Below are 21,894 nucleotides of genomic sequence, written 5' to 3'. Positions count from 1 at the left end.
TCTTTGGCAGCTCCATGGCATCTCCTCTCGGTGCCTCTCTCGTCAGTCTCCTGGCCCCGCCTATCTTCCTGCCTTTATTGGCCAAACAGTGTTCTATTCATCAACCAATAAGAAAACATATATACAGAAGGACTTCCCCATCACACCTCTAAGCACTGTCCAAGGTTTTCTCTCTTTCACAGCATAGCTGTTCTTTCTCACAGGTACGTACCCCCGGAGCAAGTCAAAGGGCCCTCTTACAGCAGAGGCGGTGCCTCCACCCCTGTCCAGGGCTCCGTCCCGGAAGGAAAACCCGTGCGGACACTTCTGGGAGACCCTGTGCCATCTCTCTCTGATGCTGCTTCCTCTTCGAGCCAGGTGACCCTTTGACCTGACCCTCCCATTCCCACTGAGGTTTGGTTTAGGTTATGTGGGACAGGGGCATCGCTTTCCTACATCAGGCCCCTGGATTTAGCAGGCCGGAAAGTCCAGGAGCTCAAAGTTGGTTCTCAGCCCTGCTGCTTCCTCTGGCTTGCATCTGGTATCTGGGACCACAGCAGGAAGTGATACCTAATGACCTCAGTCCTGACCCTCCCTTCCAAGGAGCTAGGACAGTGCTTCCTGTATCCGGCAAAGATTCAGAAGTGAGAGCTCTTGGACACTGTGCCACAGGCTGCCATGCATCTTAGGGCTACCTCAGTGTGCTCTCAAATACCTGCTTCTTGGGTCGATGTTCTGAGAGAGGATTAGCTGCTTAGAGTTCTGGGGAACCCAACACACTCTTCCAGTTTCCACAGGCACCAGATACACATATGGTATACATACATAAATGCAGATGAAACACCCATACATATAAAAGGAAGAGAGCCAGGTGGTGGTAACGCACGCCTTTAGTCCCAGCACTCGAGAGGCAGAGGCAGGTGGAACTCTGTGAGTTCAAGGACAGCCTGGTCTACAGAGCGAGTTCCAGGACATCCAGAGCTGAAACACAGAGAAATCCTGTCTCGAAAAAAAACAAAAGCAAAAAGGAGAAAAGAAAAAAAATGAGTTACTTGGGTGACTTCTTTGTGAGAACCCTCTCAGCCGAGAGCACCAACTTACTGTGCCTTCTCTTTGCTTCACTGGGGGCAGCTTGGGAAGCTCTGGCGGGACCCAGGTCACGGGTGGGATTTTGACTATCACACACAATTCTTTCCCAAGTCTGCCAACCAGTCTCAGGCTCGTACAGCCCAGGCCAGGAGCTCCCAGCCGTCCAACAAGAAAGCCAGTACTGACTTGCTGGCCGATATCGGTGGAGACCCCTTTGCGGCTCCCCAGGTGGCACCAGCCTTTGCCGCATTCCCAGCCTTTGGAGGTAAGTGCCACCTGTATATGTCTCCACTATATATATTACTGCAAAGACATTCAGTCCATTGGGGCCTGACTCGTCTATGTGACTGGCAGAACAGGGGGTCAAGGGACAGCATGGACTATATTTGGGGGTTTAGCCAAATAGAGTATCAGTGTGGGCTCCCAGCACCTCCTTTAGCAGTCAAAGAAGCCATTTGACTACTTTGTCTCTGCTGAGCTGGGAAGAAGGGAGCCAGGCGTAGTGGTGCATGCCTGAAGCTGGAGAATAAAAAGCTGAATAATTTTCCCCACCTTTTTGCATGTGTACATGTTCATGTGTGTGCACTTACAGGCCAGAGAATTTCCTGGGCTCTTGTTCCTCCGCTACCAGCCACCTTTTTATTTTCTTTGTACTTTTTTTTTAATATTTATTTACTTTATTGTGTAAATGTATCGCATACATGTATGTATGTGCACCTCATGCATGCCTGGTGCCCAGAGGTAAGAGGAGGGCTTTATATTCTCTGGAATGGGAGTTACAGATGACTGTGAGTCACCATGTGCGTGCTGGCCATCGAACCCCAGTCCTTTGCAAGAACAAATGCTCTTAACCACTGAGCCATCTCTCCAGCCCCCAGCCTGCTTTCTTAGATAACCAAGAACCACCTGCCCAGGATGGCACTGCTTTCATTGGGATAGGCCCTCCCGTATTGATCAAGAAAATGCCCCCACAGGCCAGTCTGGAGGTACTCCCCACACACACTCTTTTTGGTGGTGGGGTGGAGATGGAGGTCTCTATAGCGCTTTGGCCGTCCTAGAACTCACTGTATAGACCAGGCTAGCTTTGAATGCACAGAGACCACCTGCCTCTGCCTCCTAAATGCTGGAATTAGGCACATGCATCACAATGTTTGGTGGAAGCACTTTCTCAGTTTGGGGTTCCTTTTACTAAGTGATTTTAGCTTGTTTCAAGTTGGCAAATTAGCCAACTATAGTGGTTTGAAAGAAAATGACCCCCAAAGGGAGTGGTGCTATTAGCAGTGGCTTTGTTGGAGTGGGTGTGGTCTTGGTAGAGGAAGTGTGTCACTGTGGGGGTGGGTTTTGAGGTCTCCTATGCTCAAGCTATTTCCAATGAGACAGTCCACTTCCTGTTGACTTCTGATTAAGATGCAGCCAGCACTGTCTGCCTGCTCCCCGCCATGATGATCATGGACTGAACTCTGAACTGTAAGCCACCATCTCAATTCAATGTTTTCCTTTGTAAGAGTTGCCGTGGTGGTCATGGGTGTGTCTTCACAGCAATAGAAACACTAAGACACCAACACATCTGGCTGTGTGTACATTTCCTTCATGCAGTCTTTGTGTCCTCTCCACCCGTAGGCCAGACTCCTTCCCATGGAGGCTTTGCCAACTTCGATGCCTTCAGCAGCAACCCTGGCACTTCCGCCTTTGGAAGCCTCCCTCCATCGGCCCAAGCCCCATTCCAGGCCCAGCCGCCCCCTGCAGGTAAAACTGCCTCATCCATTTCCTGCCTCTCTGTCAGTAGCATCAACTGTCCACTTCCATCATCCCCTCCCTCCCTTCCTGCACACTCCATGGACTGTAAAAGAGACATAAAGAGCTGCTTCTCCTACAAGGGTAATGGGTATGGGGCCCGCCACTCAGGAACAGAGGGCGCCACTCAGGAACAGAGGGCGCTGGGCTTCTGTTTTTTTCACATAAGGAAAATTGCTACAATGTCAGCACAGATTCTACCCCAAGACAATTTTCTTTATTATTTTTCAAAAAATATTTTATTTTACATGCTTGAATGTGTGCATGCAGTCTCAGGCAGGCCCATGTGTGCCACAGCACTCATGCAGAAGTCAGATGACAACTTAGATGAGTTCTGGGGACCCAACACGGACCTTCAGATTTGTATAACAAGTGTCTTTACCTGCTAAGCCATCTCACTGCTCCTCCAACCCAGGCAGAAAATTTCTGACTGGAAATACTGGAGACCCGAGTCCTATAAAAATGTGTGCATCCTGTTCTTACTGTCTGCAATATCTGTCCCAAAGGGCCAAGTGGCTCGGTCAAGTTCAAGGTGATCCCCAGGCGTCCACACCACCCTTCCAAGATCAAAGGTCTTCAAAACCAAGGGTTGTGTTTTTAGGAATCACATGAGACTCTGGGTCCCTTTCAAGCCTCTAGTTCTTTCCAAAGCCCCCAGACACTGGTCTCCATAGCCCTATGGCTGCCTTTCTTTCTTTGGCTGTTCTGGACACCAGGATTTGTTCGCTGAAGCGCTGTAGAGACCAGATGTCTAGAGACAAGCCAGTGACTCACTCTTTCTCCCTTCCTTTGCTCTCCCTTCCCCTTCTCCACCCTCATTGGCAGCAAATCGGATGCTTACTGGAAGTTACAGCTTTGGTGAGTCCTTCTTTGCAGCCCTCAGCCTACACAGGGTCCTCTGAGGTCTTTAAAAATGTAGCTGGGCAGTGGTGGCATACACCTTTAACCCCAGAACTCAGGAAGCAAAGGCAGGCAGATCTTTGTGAGTTCAAGGCCAGCCTGGTCTACATAGTGAGTAGCAGGCCAACTGTCTCAAAAATAAATTTAAAAATGTAGCCAAGGTATGGCTCAAGAGATAAAATGTGTAATTAGAGTGCTTGAAAGCCTGGATTCTATCACCAGAGTGAAAAAAAAATACAGCATTATAAAACAGATTATGTAATTATGCAACACAGCGTGGCAGAACTAACGTCCCCACTGTGCCACTCAGAACTGCAGGCTGCTTTGGTTTTAATCGATTGATTGTTTTTTTGTTTTGTTTTGTTTTTGGTTTTTTTGGTTTTTTGAGACAGGGTTTCTCTGTATTGTTTTGGAGCCTGTCCTGGAACTCCCTCTGTAGACCAGGCTGGTTTCGACAGAGATCTGCCTGTCTCTGCCTCCCGAGTGTGCCATCAACACCCAGCGATTGATTAATTTTGTGGTACTGGGAATTGAACATCAGTCTCAGGCAACCATGCTACCCTGACCCACTGCTTCTGTGCTCCACCCCTGAGCCACACCCCAGCCCCTCACTGGGGGATTCTAGGCAGGTGCTCTGCCACTGAGCCACACCCCAGCCCCTCACTGGGGATTCTAAGCAGGTGTTACACCACTGAGCCACACTCCAGCCCCTCACTGGGGGATTCTAGGCAGGTGATCTACCACTGAGCCACACCCCCAGCCCCTCACTAGGGGATTCTAGGAAGGGGCTCTACCACTGAGTCATGCCCAAGGTATTCACTGAGGAGTGTAGTAAGGTACTTTACAACTGAACTATTTCCCTCATCATTTTTAGTTTGGAACAGGATCTAAATTATCCACACTGGTCTTGAACTTTCAGTCCTCTTGCCTTTGTATTATACTGATACAAGTTAAAATCCAGGATGACCATCGCAGTCCAATCCCAGGAACTCATTGGTGGAAAAAAATAACCAGCTAAGGAAAGTTGCACCATGCACTCCCGGACACACACGAATAATCACATAAAGGTAAAAATATGTATGTTAAACCCATGTAGAGGGTCCCATAACTGACAATTCAGTCTTGAGACTGACAAAGAACAGACTACTAACATAATGAGAATTTTTTGTTGTTTTGTTTTTACTTTTTTTTTTTTTTTCCCTGAACAGGAGTTTTCTCTGTAGCCTTGACTGTCCTGAAACTCACTCTGTAGACCAGGCTGGCCTTGAACTCAGAGATTTGCCTGCCTCTGCCTCCCAAGTGCTGGGATTAAAGGTGTGCATCACCACCCAACCTAACATAATGATGGTTTGAAGACTGCAGTCTCTGCCTCATGAGATTAATGCACACAGTGTGTAAGGGAACCAGCTGAGGGTAACCAGAGAACCATTTAGCAAGCTCTGAAATAGAAGTAGGACTTTGACCACCTGACAGGCTCTCCTCCCAGAATATATTTTTCCTTTAATAACTTATTATTATTATACATTTTTATGTGCATTGGTGTTTTGCCTGCCTGTATGTCAGATCCCCAAGACTGGAATTACAAACAATTGTGAGCTGCCATGTTGGTGTTAGAATTGAACCCAGGAAACTCTGAAAGAGCAAGCAGTGCTCTTAACCGCTGAGTCTTCTCTCCAGCCCCACCCCATCCCCTTTTAAGATTGTGTGTGTGTGTGTGTGTGTGTGTGTGTCTGTGTGTGTGTGTGTCTGTGTGTGTGTGTGTGTCTGTGTGTGTGTGTGTGTGTGTGTGTGTGTGTGTGTGTGTGTGTGTTGGTGTGTGTGTGTGTGTGTCTGGTGTGTGTGTGTGTGTGTGTGGTGTGTGTATATGCGTGTGTGTGTGTGTGTGTGTGGTGTGTGTCTGTGTATGTGTGTGTCTGTGTGTGTTGGTGTGTGTGTGTGTGTATGTGTGTGTGTGTTTTAAGCCTATATGCTTGAATGTGCCCACATGTAGAGATCAAAAGAGGGCACTGAAACCTCTGCAACTGGAGTTACAGGTCGTCATGAGCCACCGTATGGGTGCTGGGAACCAAACCTGGGTCCTCTGCAATAGCTGAAATTGCTCTTTTTTTATTAATTTATTTTTTACATCCCAATCCCAGTCCCATCCCTCCATCCTGCTTTCCCCACCCCCCCACCTCCCATCTGCTCCTCAGAGTGGGTAAGGCTGCCCCTAGGGAGTCCACTAAGTCTGTCCCATCATCTTGTTGAGACAGGACCAAGGCACCTCTCCACTCCCCACACCCCTGTGTCTAGGCTGAGCACAGGAAGTGCTCTTAACCACTGAGCCATCTCTCCAGTCCCAGAATATATTTTTTTTCAAACATTATCCTTTCATGGTTGGACATGCACAAGGAAACAAAATTGCCATAAATTCTAACAAATAAGACTTACATATGTCGGGCTTGAGAGATGGCTCAGCAGTTAAAGCACACTGGCTGTTCTTCCAAAGGACCCAGGTTTGATTCCCAGCACCTACATGGTGGCTCACAGCCATCTGTAACTCCAGTTCCAGGGTATCTGATGTTCCTTTCTGGCCCCTGTGCACCGGGCATGTGGTACACATATATGTGCAAGCAAAATGATCATACAAGTAAAATTTTTAAAGGATTCTTTGAATGTTTTAAATTTTATTTTATATTTATTTATAGTTAGGCTGGTATGGTGCTTGCCTAGCTTGTCCACAACTCTAGGTTTGGTCCTTATCACCACATAAATCAGGAGTGGCAGGCCAGACCTATCATCCTGGCACTCAGAAGTTTGAGGTCATCACCTACATAGGGGGTTGGAGGCCAGCCTGGAATATGTGAGCCCCTGCCTGAAAAGACACAGAGAGGGCAAGGGTTGGGGGATGCCTGCCTATAACACAACTGATTGCATTCCAAATAGAGCTGGTATCTATCTAGAAGAAGAAAGATAGCAAGAAGAAAGTCCCGAGACTCACAGTCCTCTCAAGGCATGGGGCATGGATGTCTCTAACTGCAGGTAGTCCACGCCCTAACCCAAATCCTGCCACTATGGGAAGGAAGGTCCTCACTTGGCTAAGATGAAGTGTAGCTGTTCAGACAGGATGTAGTTCAGAGGTAGAGCACCTGCCTAGCACATGTGAGGCCCCTGGGTTCCAACCCCAGCAACATAAGGAACAAAGGGATCAATTGGTCTTGCTGAGAGATTTTGAGAGGTGGGTAGCTCTTCTGATGGATTGCTGGGCTGTATTGTTTGTTTGTTTGGTTGGTTTTAGTTTTGCAAGGCAGGATTTCTCTGTGTAATAGCCCTAACTTCCTGGAACTAGTGTAGACCAGGCTGGCCTCGAACTCACGGAGATCCGCCTGCCTCTGCCACCCAAGTGCTGGGATTTAAGGCATGGGCCACCACTGCCCTGTTATGTTGGGTTTTATTTGTGTAGGTCAGAGGAGTATGCAAAAGGGAGGTTGCTAAATATGTAGTGTCTTGAGGCCAACAAAATGACCCAGTGGGTGAAAGCATCTACCGCCAAGCCAGATGCCCTGAGTTTGATCCCTAGAGCCCGCAAGATGGAACAAGAGGTCCAGCTAGTGAGAGTCCTCTGCCCTCGATGTGTGTCCCTCTATGCAAAAAATTAATGACTAAATATTAATGTGCTGCTTTGGAGCTGGTGTTGGCTCCGTGGGTGACTAGAGTTTTTAAGCCCAGCTCTGCCCTCTAGTGTCCACAGAGAAGCACTTTCCAGACTGTGAGCTATCAAGGGTGGAAAGCTCACTCTCTGGGGAAGTAGCTGGAACATGGAGACCCAGGCAGTACTGAAGAGTTGACTCATTCCTGAAGGTAGTTGCGTTTGTTCAGAAACCCTATGTGCTCTGAGTCAGGCAGGCAGGGGAAAAGCACGACCCAGATCTACCTGCCTCATATCCTGTGGTTAGAAGCCTGGATGGGGACAGTCTAGATGACTCAGTGGGTGAAAGGCTCTTGCTGTGTAAGTTGGAAGACCTGAGTTCTATCTCCAGAGCCTGTGTAAAAAAGCACTCGCACGTGTGCCCACTCGCGTGCACACCCACACTTTAGAAAAAAAAAAAAAAAGATAAATACGGCGGGCACAGAAATGCAAATCTCAGTGTTGGAGCATCTGAAAGAAGCCAGAGCTGAACTGGGATGTGCTCAGTGGCAGAGCGCTTATCTGGCATCCGAAATGTCCTGGGTTATCTACCCAGCACCACTGGGGATAGGGGAACAACACTGAGTTTGGTGGCCTCCCAACATTCAGGAAGCTGAGTAGGATTGCTGCAAGTTCGAGGTTTGCCTGGGCTACGACGTAGTGAGGCCCTTTTTGAAAACATCAAAGGTTTAGGACATAGCTCCATAGTAGGGCACTTACCTAACATACACAGAACCCTAGATTTGATTCTTGGTACAATTAATAAACTAATTTGTTTGTTTGGTTTGGTTTTTTAGAGACAAGGTTTTTCTGTTTAGCACTAGCTGTCCTGAAAACTCTATAGACCAGGATGGCCTCTGCCTCTTGACAGCTGAGAGTAAAGGTGTGCACCACCACTGCCCAGCTAACTAATTAATTTTTAAAATTAATTAGGAGCTAGGATGATAGCTCAGTTGGTAGAGTGTCTTGTATACACAAAAGCCCTAGATCCAATCCCTAGCCACATATGTTCCAGGTATACTTGTAATCCCAGCACTTGGAGGCAGAGACAAGGAGGTAGAGGAGACTTCAAGGCCAGACACTATCTCAAAAAAGAGAGAGGAAGGAGCTGGCTGGTAGTGGTGCATGCCTTTAATCCCAGCACTCAAGAGGCAGAGACAGGCTGAATTCAAGGTCACCCTGGTCCACAGAGGGAGTTCTAGGACAGGCTTCCAGGCTACAGAGAAACCCTGTCTTGAAAAAGAGAGGGAGGGAAAGAGAGGCATGCCATTTTGCTGAGGAGACAGGCAGACAGACCCAGCTGTATGACACGATGGGAGACAAGCAAGATGAGGGTGGTGGTTACAGCACTGAGGAACTGGAGAAGGCCTGAGCTATTGCCTTACCCAGGACTTCAGGAGATGAGCTCCCTCGGGCTAGGTGGTCATGGGGAAACGGCTAGCTCAGAGAGTCCAGAAGGTGCCTTACCTGTCATCATTCCCTCACCCCTCCACCCTCCACCCCCCACCTCCATCTCCTCTTCTGCCCACTGCCACCAGTCTCACTCAGCGTCCTTGTTTTATCTTCTCATTCAGGGACCAGCCGGATGTCTGCATTTGGTGTTGCTCCTCTTGCGGCTGCCACTCAGCCCAACAGCCTCACAGACGTGGGTGGCCTCCTGGGACCCAGGGTGCCAGCTGGAGGTCTCTCTGGCAGGTGGGTCCAGACATGAAGGTGACTCACCTGAAGGTTGGTGGCATTGTCCCAGACTGATAGAGCCTCATGGCTTACTTGTTCTCCCCTTGTCTTCCTGGCCCGACCTGGGGTAACACAGTGGACTTGTCTCCTTGGTCCCCTTGCTCTGCTCTTCCTGGAAGATGCCCATTCCCACCTCTTTCCCTGTGCCACAGTGTTTTCGGGATGCCCAGCCAGGTTCCTGCATTACAGTCAGCTGTGCCAGGTGTTAGCGGCAATGCAGGGCTCACCTTTGGAGGTGAGTCCTACCAGTGAAGACCTGGAAAGGGTGGGAGAAGCACCCCAGGATTGAGAGGGACTCAAACCATCTTTTTGTTCTCTCTCTCTCTCTCTCTCTCTCTCTCTCTCTCTCTCTCTCTCTCTCTCTTTCTCTCTCTCTCTCTTTCTCTCTCTCTCTCTTTCTCTCTCATGTGCAGCCTTCACCAACCCCTTCACCACTCCTGCCCAACCCCAGCTGCCTTCTACCAACCCGTTCCAGCCCAATGGCCTGGCCTCAGGTAAGTCCAGAGCTGCCTTCCACCTTTTTAGACTGCAGAGTCCCCTAACCCTGTGTCTCTCGCTACCCAAAGAGTGGTCAGCCGCCCGCTCCTCCCCACCACTGTCTGTCCCCCAGCCCAGACTAGATCCATCTGCAGATCCAAGCCACCTAGTGGGCTGAAAGTAGAAGCATCCATGTCATAACAAACAGAATTTCACAGAAAAATTACAGGTAATGATGGTGCCCCCACCCCAGTACCAGTACTGCCTAAGAAGGACAGTACTGGGGAACTGCTGGGACAGGCTGGGAAACACAGTGTGGTCCAGGCCACCCATGGTCTATATAGTGAGACCCTGTCCCAAAAATGAAAAAAAGGAAGAGTTGAGAAAGAAGAAGGAAGGGGTGGGTGGAGAAGAGGGAAGAAAGAGGAAGAAAGACGTGCCTTTTCCCCTAGTCGCTTCTCAATTGTGTGTTCCCCTTGGCTGACGTGTCGTGACGCTCCTGTTTGCGTCCCTCAGGGCATCCACCCTGTTCTCCCATCAGTGCCCCAAGCCTAAGGTACCAGAGAACCACAGTGAAATGCAGATCCTTCAGCAAGGCCTTGCAGTGCCTTCCACCTACCCCCACACAGCCTCTGTAGGGTCCCCTCAAACTCCTCAAATCCCCTTAACTGTATGAAGAGCCAAGAAGAGCAGGATGCCAGCTAGAGAAAGCTCAGAGGTGTGCATGCCAGGTGCCTCACATCCCTTAGTGGCCCTGTGAGATGGGTGCCGTGCCCACTTTAGGGATGAAAGCGGAGCTGAGAAGAATGGCACAGGTCTGTCATCCCAGCACTAGGGACGTAGAGGTAAGGATCGGAGCTCAAGGTCATCTTTAGCTACATAGTGAGTTCAAGGACAGCTTGGGCTACATGAGACCCTGTGCCATAAAAGGAAGAGTGGGGGAGACAGTAAATGAATGAGACAAGACACAATTCAGTGTGCCTGCATTATTTTTAAGGGGCTCAGTTCACAAGAACTGTGCCCGTCCCGAGTGCAGGGAGACCACAGGGTTGGTAGCTTTCAGGGGTGGGGTGGGGAAGCTGAACAAATCTCTATTCATTTAAAGTCCTTCCACTGTGGAAAAAGTGACCCCATTTCCCATAGCAGAAGAGGTTAGGTGGGAAAAAACTTGCCCTCCCTCCTGCCTGAGCCTCCTCCCAGCTCTCCTTCCACAGGGCCTGGCTTTGGGATGAGCAGTGTTGGGCCTGGTCTCCTCCAGCCAGTGCCACCCACCGGAGTGTTTGCCAGCCCCTTTTCAGCACCGATGTTCCCCACACAAGCTGCGCTGAGTGAGCAGCAGAATGGTAAGAGGGCTGGATGTGAGTCCCCCACCCCCACCCTGTGCTTCCCACTGTATGCTAGTACAGTATGGCCCCTGAGATGTGTGCAGTCTGTTCTGGGACCCCCACACAGGACCCCACAGATGTTTTTTATGTAAATGATGTATCATTTACACAGAACCCTCACACACTTGGTATGCACACTGTAATCCCAGCTACCCAAGAGGCTACACAGGTTCAAGACCTGACTGGACACTGAGACTCCATCTCGAAAACTGAAGAGGACAGAGATGTAGCTCACTGGTAGAGCCCTTGCCTAGCGTGAGATGCTGGGTTCCGTTCCCAATAAAATAAAGAAGGGAGGAATTTACACACACACACACACACGCACGCACGCACGCACGCACGCACGCACGCACGTGTGCGCTCGCGCCCCTCTCTCCATATATGTATCCTTTTAAAAGGAATTTTTATTTTGTATGTATGGGTTTTGCCTGCATATCTGTGTATCTTGTGCATGCAGTGTCCAAAGAGGCCAGCAGAGGCCAGCAGATCCTCTGTACAAGTGGCCTGTGTTCTTGTGTTCTTAACTGTAGAGCCATCTCTCCAGCCTTTGCCTTGCTTTTGTTGTTTTTGTCTGAGACAGGGATTTTCTCTCTAGCTCTGGCTTTCCTGGAACTCACTGATTAACATTTATTGGAGGGGGGCTGCACATGTCACATAACTGCTGTGAAGGTCAAGACTGTGATAGGTCTCTGCTTCCACCGTGTGGATCCTGGGAATTGAATTTAGGTGCTCAGGCTTGGCAGCAAGTGCCTTTGCCACTGAGCTACCTCACCAGCCCTTTATTTTAGATTTTATCTTATTTTTTCTCTTGAGATAGGTTTGCAGTGTATAGCCCAGGCTAGCACTAAATTCATCATCATCCCATCTCAGCCTGCCAGGTGCTGTGCTTGCCTGTTTATAATCTGATTAATGCAACAGAAATGCTATGTAAATAGCTATTAAACTGTATTAGAGAACTGACAAGAAAGGGGGTCCAATACATGTTAGATGTAGTTTTTATTATTTTTTTGTTCATTTGGTTTTGGTTTTGTTTGAGACAGGGTTTCTCTGTAGCTCTGGCTGTCCTGGCACTCCCTCTGTAGACCAGGCTGGCCTCAGAATCAGAGATCCGCCTGCCTCTGCCTCCCTAGTGCTGGGATTAAAGGTGTGCTCAACCACTGCCCTGCTCAGAGGTGTAATTGTTAAATTTAACTGTATGTATGTATGTATGTTGTCTCTGAGTATGTGTCAGTACTCCCAAAGGCCAGAAAAATGCCTTGGAGCTGGAGTTATAATTTGTGAGCTATCCAATGTGGATGCTGGGAACCCTACTTGGGCCCTCTGCAAGAGCACATGGGTGCACGTGCACACACATAAATAAAAATTTAAAGTTTTAAAAATATGTATTTATTTATTTATTTTGGTTTTTTTGTTTTTGAGACAAGGTCTTTACTTAGCCCTGACTGTCCTGGAACTCACTCTGTAGACCAAGCTGGCCTTGAACTAAAAGATTGCCTGCCTCTGCCCCCTGGGTGCTGGGATTAAAGGTGTGCACCACCACTGCCTAGCCAAAACATTTTTAAAGATATTTTTTTAGTCCATAGTTGCCTGAATCTCATAGTTGCTTGAACCTATGGGGGGAGGGGAAATGTTGCCTGAATTTTATATACAGAGACTCTTTGTGACCAGTAGAGGGACCCGGTGCGTTGTAGACCTGCCTGTGGCCCCTGATGACTCCATAGTTTTCTTCTGAGAATTCTGGAAAGGTCCCTCCTAGGTGTTCACTGGGGATGTGGCAAGTGGCTCCCTTCAGGAAGGTGACAAACACACTCAGCCAAGTTATTGTCCTTGCCTCCTAGGCTCTTGCTTTGGTGACTTGGGAACCTCCAAGCTGGGGCAGAGGCCTCTGAGCCAGGCGCCTGGAATCTCTACCAATCCCTTCATGGTGAGTACTGCACTATGACATTGGAGAAGCACACTTCCAGAAGACGGTAATGTGGGGTATAACTAAGATCCCATCCTCCAGCACTCGGGAGGCAGAGGCAGGTGGATCTCTATGAGTTCGAGACCAGCCTAGTCTACAAGAGCTAGTTCCAGGGCAGCCTCCAAAGCCACAGAGAAACCCTGTCTTGAAAAACAAAACAAAAACCAAAAAAAAAAAACCAAAAAAAAAAAAAAAAAAACAAAGATCCCATCCGTGTGTGTGTGTGTGTGTGTGTGTGTGTGTGTGTGTTCGCTTGCGCAAGTGCGCACGTGTGTGCCCATGCATCCACAGAGGCCAAAGGAGGATTTAGGGTTTCCTTCTCTATCACCCTCCACCTTCTGTTCTTAAGACAGAGCCTCTCACTGAACCTGGACAGCTAGACTGGTGGCCAACAAGCCTCCTGTCGGTGTCCCCACAACACTGGGATTGCAGGTGCATGAGTGACCACACCAGTTTTTTTTCATGGGCGCTGCAGATTTGTGTTCAGGCTTGCTCAGCAAATGCTTTTACCCAGAGAGTCAACACCCCCTGAGTGCGCTCTCTCTCTCTCTCTCTCTCTCTCATAATTTATTTATTGTGCATTGGTGTTTTGCCTGTGTAAGGGTGTTAGGTCCCTGGAACTGTACTTATAAAGACAGTTGTGAGCTGCCATGTGGGTGCTGGGAATTGAACCCAGGTCCTCTAAGAGAACAGTTGGTGCTCTTAACTGCTGAGCCATCTCTCTAGCCCCCTCCCTTTTTTGAGACTGCGTCACACTTTGTAGCTCAGGAGAGGCTAGAACTCATGATTCTCCTACCTCAGCCTTCTGAGTGCTGGGATTTCAGGTGTGTATCACCACACCCAGCTCTCGGCCCCCTCTGGACTCCACTCCCTCCACCAGCCATGCTCTGTGATCTTCAAGCACAGTTGTGTTCTGTGGCTTCCAGCAATCATCCCACTAACCTATTAACCTTTTGCTATTTCTTTCCAGACTGGAGCCTCAACATTTGCCTCCAAACCTCCAACCACAAACCCATTCTTGTAGCACTGTGTCCTTGGGGGAAGAAGGGGCTCTCTTCTACTTGGCGGGGTGGAGCACCGCTGTCCCTTAGAGCTCTGGTGACCATCTGCCTGTGGGGCATTTCTGTGGGTCTGAGGCTGGGGTTAGGGATCTGGGAACAGGGGAGGTGCTGATGAGTAGCTTGAGGCAGTGGATGAATCAGACTGTGGCCTCCTGGTCTGCCGCCCAGAGGCTTCCTCCCTGCTCGCCTGTCACCTACCCAGGAAGAATCCCAGAAGGAGCAAAGACACCCTCACCAGGAGGCCCCACAGCGGTGTATTTCTGTCAAATTATTAAGTATGAAGACAGCCCTCTATCCTGTCCCTCCTGGCCTGTGGCGAGAGAAGTTAGCGGCCTTCTCCTGAGGGAGCAACTGCTCCACACCCAACCTTCCAAAGCTGCCTCACTCCTCCCAGATAGAAGTAAAGCTGGGAATGTAGGGTAAAGAGGAGGCCTGGTGTTGACAGCCACCAGACAGCCCTGGGACTGGGAAGCTTCCGGTGTCCAGTACTTTTGTTTTCCTGGCTCAGCCACACCCCCTTTCTCCATCTCCATTCTCCTTCCCAGGCTGCCCCCCATCCTAGCCCTCGGATGCCGAGTCTTACCTACAGAGTACATGTGCCCAGCTCCTTTCAAGCACTTTAGTTAGCCATGTCATGTTTGGATACCAGTGTTTTATATTTATAAATAGAGAATTTTCTAATATAGCCTATTATATATACATATATATATGCACACACATATGTAAACAGAGATACACTCAGCCATTCTTGTCTCAGACAACATGGGGGCTGGAGCTGGGCTTTGTGCAGCTCTATAATCCTAGAACTTGGGGCACTGAGATAGGAGGATCACAAGTTCAAAGCTAGCCTGGGCTATAGAGTGAGTTCAAGGCTGGTTTGGGTAACTTAATGAGAGACTCTGTCTCAAAATGAAGCAAAAATGAGGGCTCAGGATATAGTTGAACATGTACCCCAGAGCCTAGGCTTTTCCAAGGAAAGGTCTGCGATTGACTGGAGAGTTTGTTTTCTTTTCTCCACATTCCTCCCGCTGCTCCCAAATATGTGCACCAAAGCTTGTTTGGAGGCAATGTTGGAAAAGACTGCATTTGAAAGAAAACAGTGGCTCTCGGTGTCTTGCTTTGTGCCAGCTGGAGTGGACACAGGTCAGTCAACACGACTGATCCTTGACTTGGCTCTTCCAGTCTGCACTGCCTGGGCTGATAAACATGTGACCTCAACCAAAGGCTGAACTGTGTACCTTCTGTTAGCAAGAGGAAGGGACAGTGAGGGTCCCCATCTGGAGCTGGAGCGCAGTGATCATGGGACAGGCAGGGAGGCAGGTACCTCAGGGAGGTGGACCACACCTGAAGGTGTTCTGAGCACCTTCAGTTCCTCACCTGGGGCTGTTGTGTCAGCAGCCAGGTGTTTGGGCTGTTTGTGCCTCAGAGAAATCCTCCAGCTGAGCAGAGAGCTAGGCCTTGGCCTTGCTGTTTATCCCGGCAGGCCTGGAGGCCCCGCCTTTCAGAGCTCAGCCAAGAGTTCCTAGCCCTTTAAACTGTTCATTCTTAGGATTTCTCTGGACCTTCCACTGGGACCAGCAAAGGGATGTGGGAATTAGGTTATCAGTTTCTTTGCTTTATAGACTTTTCTGGAAAGGTTTCTAGCTCTTGCTATTTGCTAAGTCTTCCCTCTTTATAAGAGGATCAGTCTCTCTGTTTCCTACTAGCCTCTTCCCTCCTTCCCTCTCCTGGGAAGAGGCCAGCTGGCCTCTAGCCTTTGTACCAGATTTTTCCGTATTTTCTATTTACCTTTTGATTTTTTTTTTCATCCTTAGTGTCATTCTGCTCCCCACTACCACCAAGCCTGTGTAGCTCAGGCTACCCTCAGCCTCCCAAATGATAAGATTCCCAAAGTGTGTGCCCCTCCCCATGCCAGGCTGCCCCGCCTGTTTCTTTTTGCTGCTGCTGTTTTTGAGCCAAGTTATTGCTGTGTAGCCCTGGCTTGCCTCGAACTGTCTATGTAATCTGGGCTGGCCTTAAATTCACTGTGTAACCAAGTATGACCGAATTTCTGATACGCTGCCACACAGCTTTACGAGGTTCTGGCGATCAGGCCCAGGCTTCATGCATGCTGGGCAGCCACACTCCCCAAAGAGCCACGTCTCTTGTTTCCCTTTCCCCTCATTCTGCTGTAAGCCAGGAGTGAGGGCATCCACAGTCCCAAGCATATTTTACCCAGCTTCCCTCACTCTGGCTCCAGATCACTTCAGTGTTAAAGAGCCCTCAAGTGAGGTCTCTTTTGCCCTATGTGTAAGTCACACTGTGCTGAATCCTGAGAGTTTGCTGTCTGGGCCTAGGTCTCCCAGCCACCATCCTTCCTATCCTGTCCTGTCTGATGTGGACCCTGGCTTGTCTTCTGGCCAGGGCTGGATGACTAGGCTAAGAATCTGCCCAGAGTTAGCCTCAAACATTCCCTGGGCAGAGGCTGAGGTTGGGACTGAAGCCACTGTCCTTAGCAAAGAGCCCAGCACCCTCCTGCACCTGCCCCTCCAGACCAATGGCAGAAACAATGGAAACATCCCTGATCCTGTAACTTTGTTTGCATCACCTGACTGTTCTAAATCTAGACAGATGTGTGTACTCACACATGCACACAACACACACATGCGCTCACACACAAATACAGGATGGAACAATGCATTTGGTTCATGAATTCTGGCCAGGTCCTACAGGCCCTAGCCAATCTGACTTGGGTCTGTCTGTCAGCCAGTCATCCATGGGCAGCCTCTGTGGATAACAAAGCAGTAGCTGAACCTCTATGATTTTCTCCACATGGGAGTCACAGGTGAGAATGATTGAGGACGCTCACTATATAGCTCGGTCGTGAATCCCACCCCCCCATGCGCACAAACAGAATAAGCCATCACAGGGACCAGACACAGGCTCTACTAAATAGATTCCTACCCCTAACAAAATTCTTCCATAGATGTGATGTGCCCCCAACCTAGCAGAGGCTGAAATATGCCACTTCCTGGGTTTCAGACTATAAAATATGCTTAAGGAGGGCCAAGAGCAGAGTTGTTGCTATGACAGCTGAGGTAAGCCAGGCTTTTCCTGGTACTCAGCAGACCAGGCACCTGGCACTGTGTATATCTTACTCTTGCTAGTACACACGGAAGGTCCTTAGATGGCTGCTGCTTCTTCCTGCTTTATCTTTTACCCAGCACTCCAGGGCTGAGTGACACAGTGTTTGGGGCTGTCTGTGTGACAGCAGATGTGATTTCACAAGGACAGATGTTTGCAAGATGACTAGGTTCAGGAAGGCAGGAAGAAGATAGGGAGAGACCCTTCCTGGATAGCTTCAAATCAATCCTGAGGGAGTGAGACTGTTTTCTTGAGATGAGGTCCTGTTTGCCACTGGAGAGCTGCTGGGACCCTTCTGTCTCCACTCCCCATCATCTCACTTGGGGGTCTGGGTTACAGTTGTGTAGCACCGTGTCCAACTTTCTGTACATCCTGAGGATCCAGCTCAAGCCTCAAATGTGCACAAGCACTTTATTCACAGGGCTCAAAGATACCCAGCTCATGATCACTGCAAGTCATTTCTCTGCTGTTCCAGATTACAAATGGGCCATGGGCCTCTGCTTGGGCTGCCCTTGGATTAGCCTGTGAAAAAGACCCAAGTTCCCCTGCTTGTTAGATGGGTCCCTTACCCTACCAGAGGGAGCCCTTCCCCCAAATACCCTAACAGGGTCCCATGGCCTGACCTCTACTCCAGCTTTCTCACAGGGGTTTGTTTGCACAGCACTGGGGAGTCCATGTCTTCCAAGGCCCACTCCTTGTCAACAGAATGCCCCGTGTCATTCACTCCTTGTCCCTTGATCTGTGCCAGTGATCCTGATCCGGGGAAACAAAATATCCAAGGGGTGGGGGAGACAAACCTCATGGCCCACTTGACCCTGAGAATCCACATGCAGAGTGGGATTCATGGCAGGCGTTGTAATCCCTGTACTCTATAATCCCAGCAAGATAGAGAGCTACTACCAGCCAGGCAGTGGTGGTGCGTGCCCTTAATCCCAGCAACAGCAGCACAGGCCTGCCTAGTCTACTAGGAGTTCCAGGACAGCCAGGGCTACAACTAACTAGCCTTGAAGCTCTCCGGCCAGCATGCCTGGAGCACACAGCACAGCGGCAGAAAGAGACTTTGCCCCAACAAGATGGAAGGCAAGAACCCACTTCCAAAAGTTGTTCTCTGACCTACACTTGCAGGCAACCTGCATAACACACATAATAAATATTTCAAAAGTTGGGCGTGGTAGTGCTCTTGTAATCCCAGTGCAGGGTAAATGGAATCAGACAGACCCCTGGAGCTTCCTGGCCAGCTAGCCTATTAAGTTCCAAGCCAGTGAGCCTATCTCAAAAACAAGGGAGATGGCTCTTGAGGATTGAAACCAGAGGTCGTCCGTCCTCTGGCCTGCACAACCCTGTGCACTCATGGTGTGTGTAGCCATATGCAGTCTAGCTGGGCATTGGTGGTGCACGCCTTTAAATCCAGCAGAGGCAGAGGCAGGCAGATTTCTGTGAGTTTGAGGCCAGCCTGGTCTACAGAGCGAGTGCCAGGATAGGCTTCAAAGCTGCAGAGAAACCCTGTCTCAAAACAAAACGAATACGTAGTCTGATCTCTGATCCCACCCAAACCTCTCAGGTGCAAAGGGTCACAAGGCATCTACCACAGAATCCCGGCGTCTGTGACACAGGTCAGCATTTGGACTTGATGGTGAGGAGCACTTTGAAGGTGTCCCTGAGAGACAGTCTCTTCTTTCACTGGGCACTTGAGTGCATAGGCATGTGGTGGGTATGGTTCGTGACCAGAGACCAATCTACTAATGTCTCTATTCTGGGATATCCATCCCCCCAAGCTCATTTAGAAACCGCAGTTAGGATGCCTGCATACATAGTGCTCAGCAGCTATGATCCCAGAATTACTCCGGAGCAGCAAAGACAAAAACCATCTCTGGGTGGGAAGGAGAGGGACGTTGAGAATCTGCGGGTAGAAGCTGGGCGGGGTGGCTCTTGCCTGGGGATCTGGTGCTGTCAGGATGGCCCGCTAGGCCGCTCTTCTAATCACTAGTCCCATCATTACTAACGACAGCAGCTACTGCACCCTGGCTTTCTGGCTTTTGGGATTGCCCCAGGCTGCCCCTGGCGGCACTCCTCCACCCCCATATCCAGTCAGCTGATTGGCGGAGACGCCCGCACACTCCCCGCCCCTGTGAAAGTTTGGTCCCAACGGCGCGGGACTCCTGCTCTAGCCCGAGTCCCAAACTCAAATCCCTGCACTCGGGCGGGCGTGCGGGCGTGGGAGGGCTAACTGAAGGGGTGGAGATTGACCCCAGCTGGGTCAGCCTTCCTTCGATCTGGGAGTCCCGGTGTCCCCGGCCACGGGAGCGCAGGCACGCTTGTGTTCAGGTTGCTTGCGAGGGCGTGGGGAGAGGCAGGGTAGCTAGAACGGTTGCCATCTCCCAGGTCGCTGCTCCTCGTCCCAAGACGGCGGTGGCTCGGGCGACCAGACCTATCCAAACCAGTCCTTCCGAGGCACTCGACTGCCCGTGGCTGGAGATGAAACCGGCAGGTGCGGGTCCCGCGGTCTCCCCCGGGACCGAGTCCACGGATGTGTCGCTTGGCCCGCCGTTTCCTTGGCCCTGCCCACCCGATGTGCGGCTGTGTGGCCACCTGCGGAAGCAGAAGTCTCAGCGCCGCCGCTTCTTCGTCCTGCGTGCTGACCCTCCGCGTCTGGAGTGCTACGAGAACGAGAAGAAGTTCCTCGCCAGCGGCTGCCGCCCACCTCGACCCCGGCGCAGTGTGAGCCTGGAGGGCGCCTGCACTATCAGCAAGCGCGCGGATGCCCGCCAGCGCCACCTCATCGTCGTCTACACCAGCGACAGCAGCCTGGGCGTAGCGGCGGCCAGCGAAGCTGAGCAGCAAGCATGGTACAGCGCCCTCCTGGAGGTGCGCGCCTCGGCCGCGGCAGCTGCTGCCACCGCTATGGGTGAGCCCTGGGCGACAGGGAGGGCAGGGGGTTGCCGACTTAGCTTATCCAGAACCCGTCTCCCCCAGATCATCAGAGGTTCAAATCTTAAACTTGCACGTTTTGGTTTCCTGGGACACGGTGACCCCCAATCCCTGCTTCCCAGTGACTTGCCCATTCTCTCCAGGTCTCAGTCCCCAAGAGGCCCCTGAGTCTTGGATCTTCGCCCCGTTCCAGGACGTCTGGCCTGTGACACTGAGGTCCAAGGGGCTGGGGCGTGTACAAGGCCTGAGCAGCGGCAGCTATCGCCTGTGCCTGGGTTCTGGGGCCCTGAGCCTCCTGCGGAAGCCAGGAAGCAAAGGCTCCAAAGACAGCCGGGCATCGCCACCACCCGCCCTGCGTCTGTCCTTGCTCAGCGTGCGCCGCTGTGGCCACGCAGACTCCTTCTTCTTCCTGGAACTCGGGCGATCAGCGCCCACAGGTCCCGGGGAGCTGTGGATGCAGGCACCTGATGCAGTGGTGGCCCAAAGCATTCATGAGACCGTCCTGGCTGCCATGAAGAGGCTGGGGAGCAGTGCAACCAGTGGCAAGGCTGAGCTACCATCTGGAGATCTTCCAAACAGTGCTTCTGCAGCCCCTGCCCCGACAACATACGAAACCCCTGCTTCTGTAACGCAACCAAAAAGCCCGGGTGAGAGAGCAAAGCAAGACTGCAAGACCTTGGAAAGGACGGGGCCCACACCCTCCTACAAGGGTCTAGATCTGGGCGGGGACTATATCACCATGGGCGTCAGGGATGACTATGTGCACATGGGAGGGAAGGCTGGTGACTACATGTGGATGGCACCCCCAAGCCTTCCTCCCGCCCCTGCCAGGGTAGATTCTGGCAAGTCACTTCAGGACTGTGAGGGCACAGAGTACGTGCCCATGAATAGATTTTTACCAGGGTCTTTTTACTACGAGCTCAAGGCCAGGGAGCCTGAACTTGGGCATCAGGGTGCCCCCTGCAGCATTAGGGACAGATGGGGACCCACAGAGGCTCAGCCCCGCTCTTCCCAACTTTCAGAACTATCTGGGGATTACATGTACATCCCAGACTCTGTAGGAATGAACAGTGCTAAGCCAGGGGCCCTGGATAGCTGCCTCAACTATGTGGACCTGGACCTAGTCCCGCCCTTGGAGGTGCCTGGAGCAGTCTCTGAGGATAGTCCAAATAGTTATGCCAGCATCAAGTTCTAGAACTTTTGGGGGAGATGTCAGGGGAGGAGACCCAGGCATTGGCCAATGGAGAGAGAAAGAGTTACTAGTGTTCACTTCAGCTCCTGCACAGGGGAGCAAGGGACCCTGAGGTCACCACATCCCTTGTAAGCGGCTATGCTGCCCCTTGTCTGCTCTGTCACTCCCAGCTATGTGTCACCTAAGAAACCCTCAGGAAGAGGTTCTCCCAAGAAATTAGTTTTTTTTTTAATTTTAAAGGGTTTTTAAAAATTTATTATGCATACAGTGTTCTGTCTGCATATATGCCTGCAGGACGGAAGAGGGCACCAGATCTCATAACAAGCTGGTAGTGAGCCACCATGTGGTTGCTGGGAATTGAACTCAGGACCTCTGGAAGAACAGTCAGTGCTCTCAACCTCTGAGCCATCTTCTCCAGCCCCCAAATTAGATTCTTTTAAAGAGAGAAAGTTCTAGAATCTCTCTCTGTCCCAACCCAAAAAAACCCAACCAACCAAATAGAAAGCCCCCAAACCTTACAAAGTTTGGGGCCTTTTCATCTGAGACCCTGATCTTATCTGAGGAATTCCTACAGAATCAATCTCAGGCTAGCTGTGGCC

At 50.6% G+C, this 21,894-nt stretch overlaps 2 protein-coding genes across 5 annotated transcripts in view; both read left to right on the top strand.

The window, feature by feature from the left end:
* Agfg2 (ArfGAP with FG repeats 2) overlaps window positions 1–15,149 on the top strand; it is a 36,279-nt gene extending 21,130 nt beyond the window's left edge. For 2 of the 3 annotated variants that reach the window (XM_027416249.2, XM_035443406.1), the window contains exons 4-13: window positions 204–357; window positions 1,180–1,333; window positions 2,689–2,814; window positions 3,688–3,720; window positions 9,004–9,124; window positions 9,319–9,401; window positions 9,580–9,660; window positions 10,858–10,986; window positions 12,867–12,952; window positions 13,962–15,149. In XM_027416249.2, the coding sequence (XP_027272050.1) occupies window positions 204–357; window positions 1,180–1,333; window positions 2,689–2,814; window positions 3,688–3,720; window positions 9,004–9,124; window positions 9,319–9,401; window positions 9,580–9,660; window positions 10,858–10,986; window positions 12,867–12,952; window positions 13,962–14,015 (1,021 nt within the window). In that variant the 3' untranslated portion in view covers window positions 14,016–15,149. The remainder of the gene's footprint in view (window positions 1–203; window positions 358–1,179; window positions 1,334–2,688; window positions 2,815–3,687; window positions 3,721–9,003; window positions 9,125–9,318; window positions 9,402–9,579; window positions 9,661–10,857; window positions 10,987–12,866; window positions 12,953–13,961) is intronic. The other variant, XM_027416250.2, reaches the window with a different exon arrangement.
* A 392-nt stretch (window positions 15,150–15,541) lies between these two features.
* On the top strand, window positions 15,542–21,630 carry LOC100751390 (Insulin receptor substrate 1). Of its 2 annotated transcripts, XM_027416248.2 has the most exons (3): window positions 15,542–18,788; window positions 19,558–20,080; window positions 20,247–21,630. In XM_027416248.2, the coding sequence occupies exons 2-3, from the start codon at window positions 19,651–19,653 to the stop codon at window positions 21,296–21,298; spliced, it is 1,482 nt and encodes a 493-aa protein (XP_027272049.1). In that variant the 5' UTR covers window positions 15,542–18,788; window positions 19,558–19,650; the 3' UTR covers window positions 21,299–21,630. The 2 variants fall into 2 exon arrangements, with proteins under 2 accessions (XP_027272049.1, XP_027272048.1); XM_027416247.2 differs by having other exon boundaries at window positions 15,542–20,080.
* The last annotated feature ends 264 nt before the right edge of the window (window positions 21,631–21,894 follow it).

This window comes from Cricetulus griseus, chromosome 4 (assembly GCF_003668045.3).
Source record: "Cricetulus griseus strain 17A/GY chromosome 4, alternate assembly CriGri-PICRH-1.0, whole genome shotgun sequence".
NCBI lineage: Eukaryota > Metazoa > Chordata > Mammalia > Rodentia > Cricetidae > Cricetulus > Cricetulus griseus.
The sequence above is the reverse complement of the archived record's forward strand: the minus strand, read 5'-3'. Positions and strand labels throughout refer to the sequence as shown.

Coding starts and splice junctions, on each gene's coding strand:
- LOC100751390 (XM_027416248.2), top strand. CDS start 19,651: ATGAAACCGGCAGGTGCGGGTCCCGCGGTCTCCCCCGGGACCGAGTCC. Junction 20,081..20,246: donor AGCTGCTGCCACCGCTATGG/GTGAGCCCTGGG, acceptor CATTCTCTCCAG/GTCTCAGTCCCCAAGAGGCC.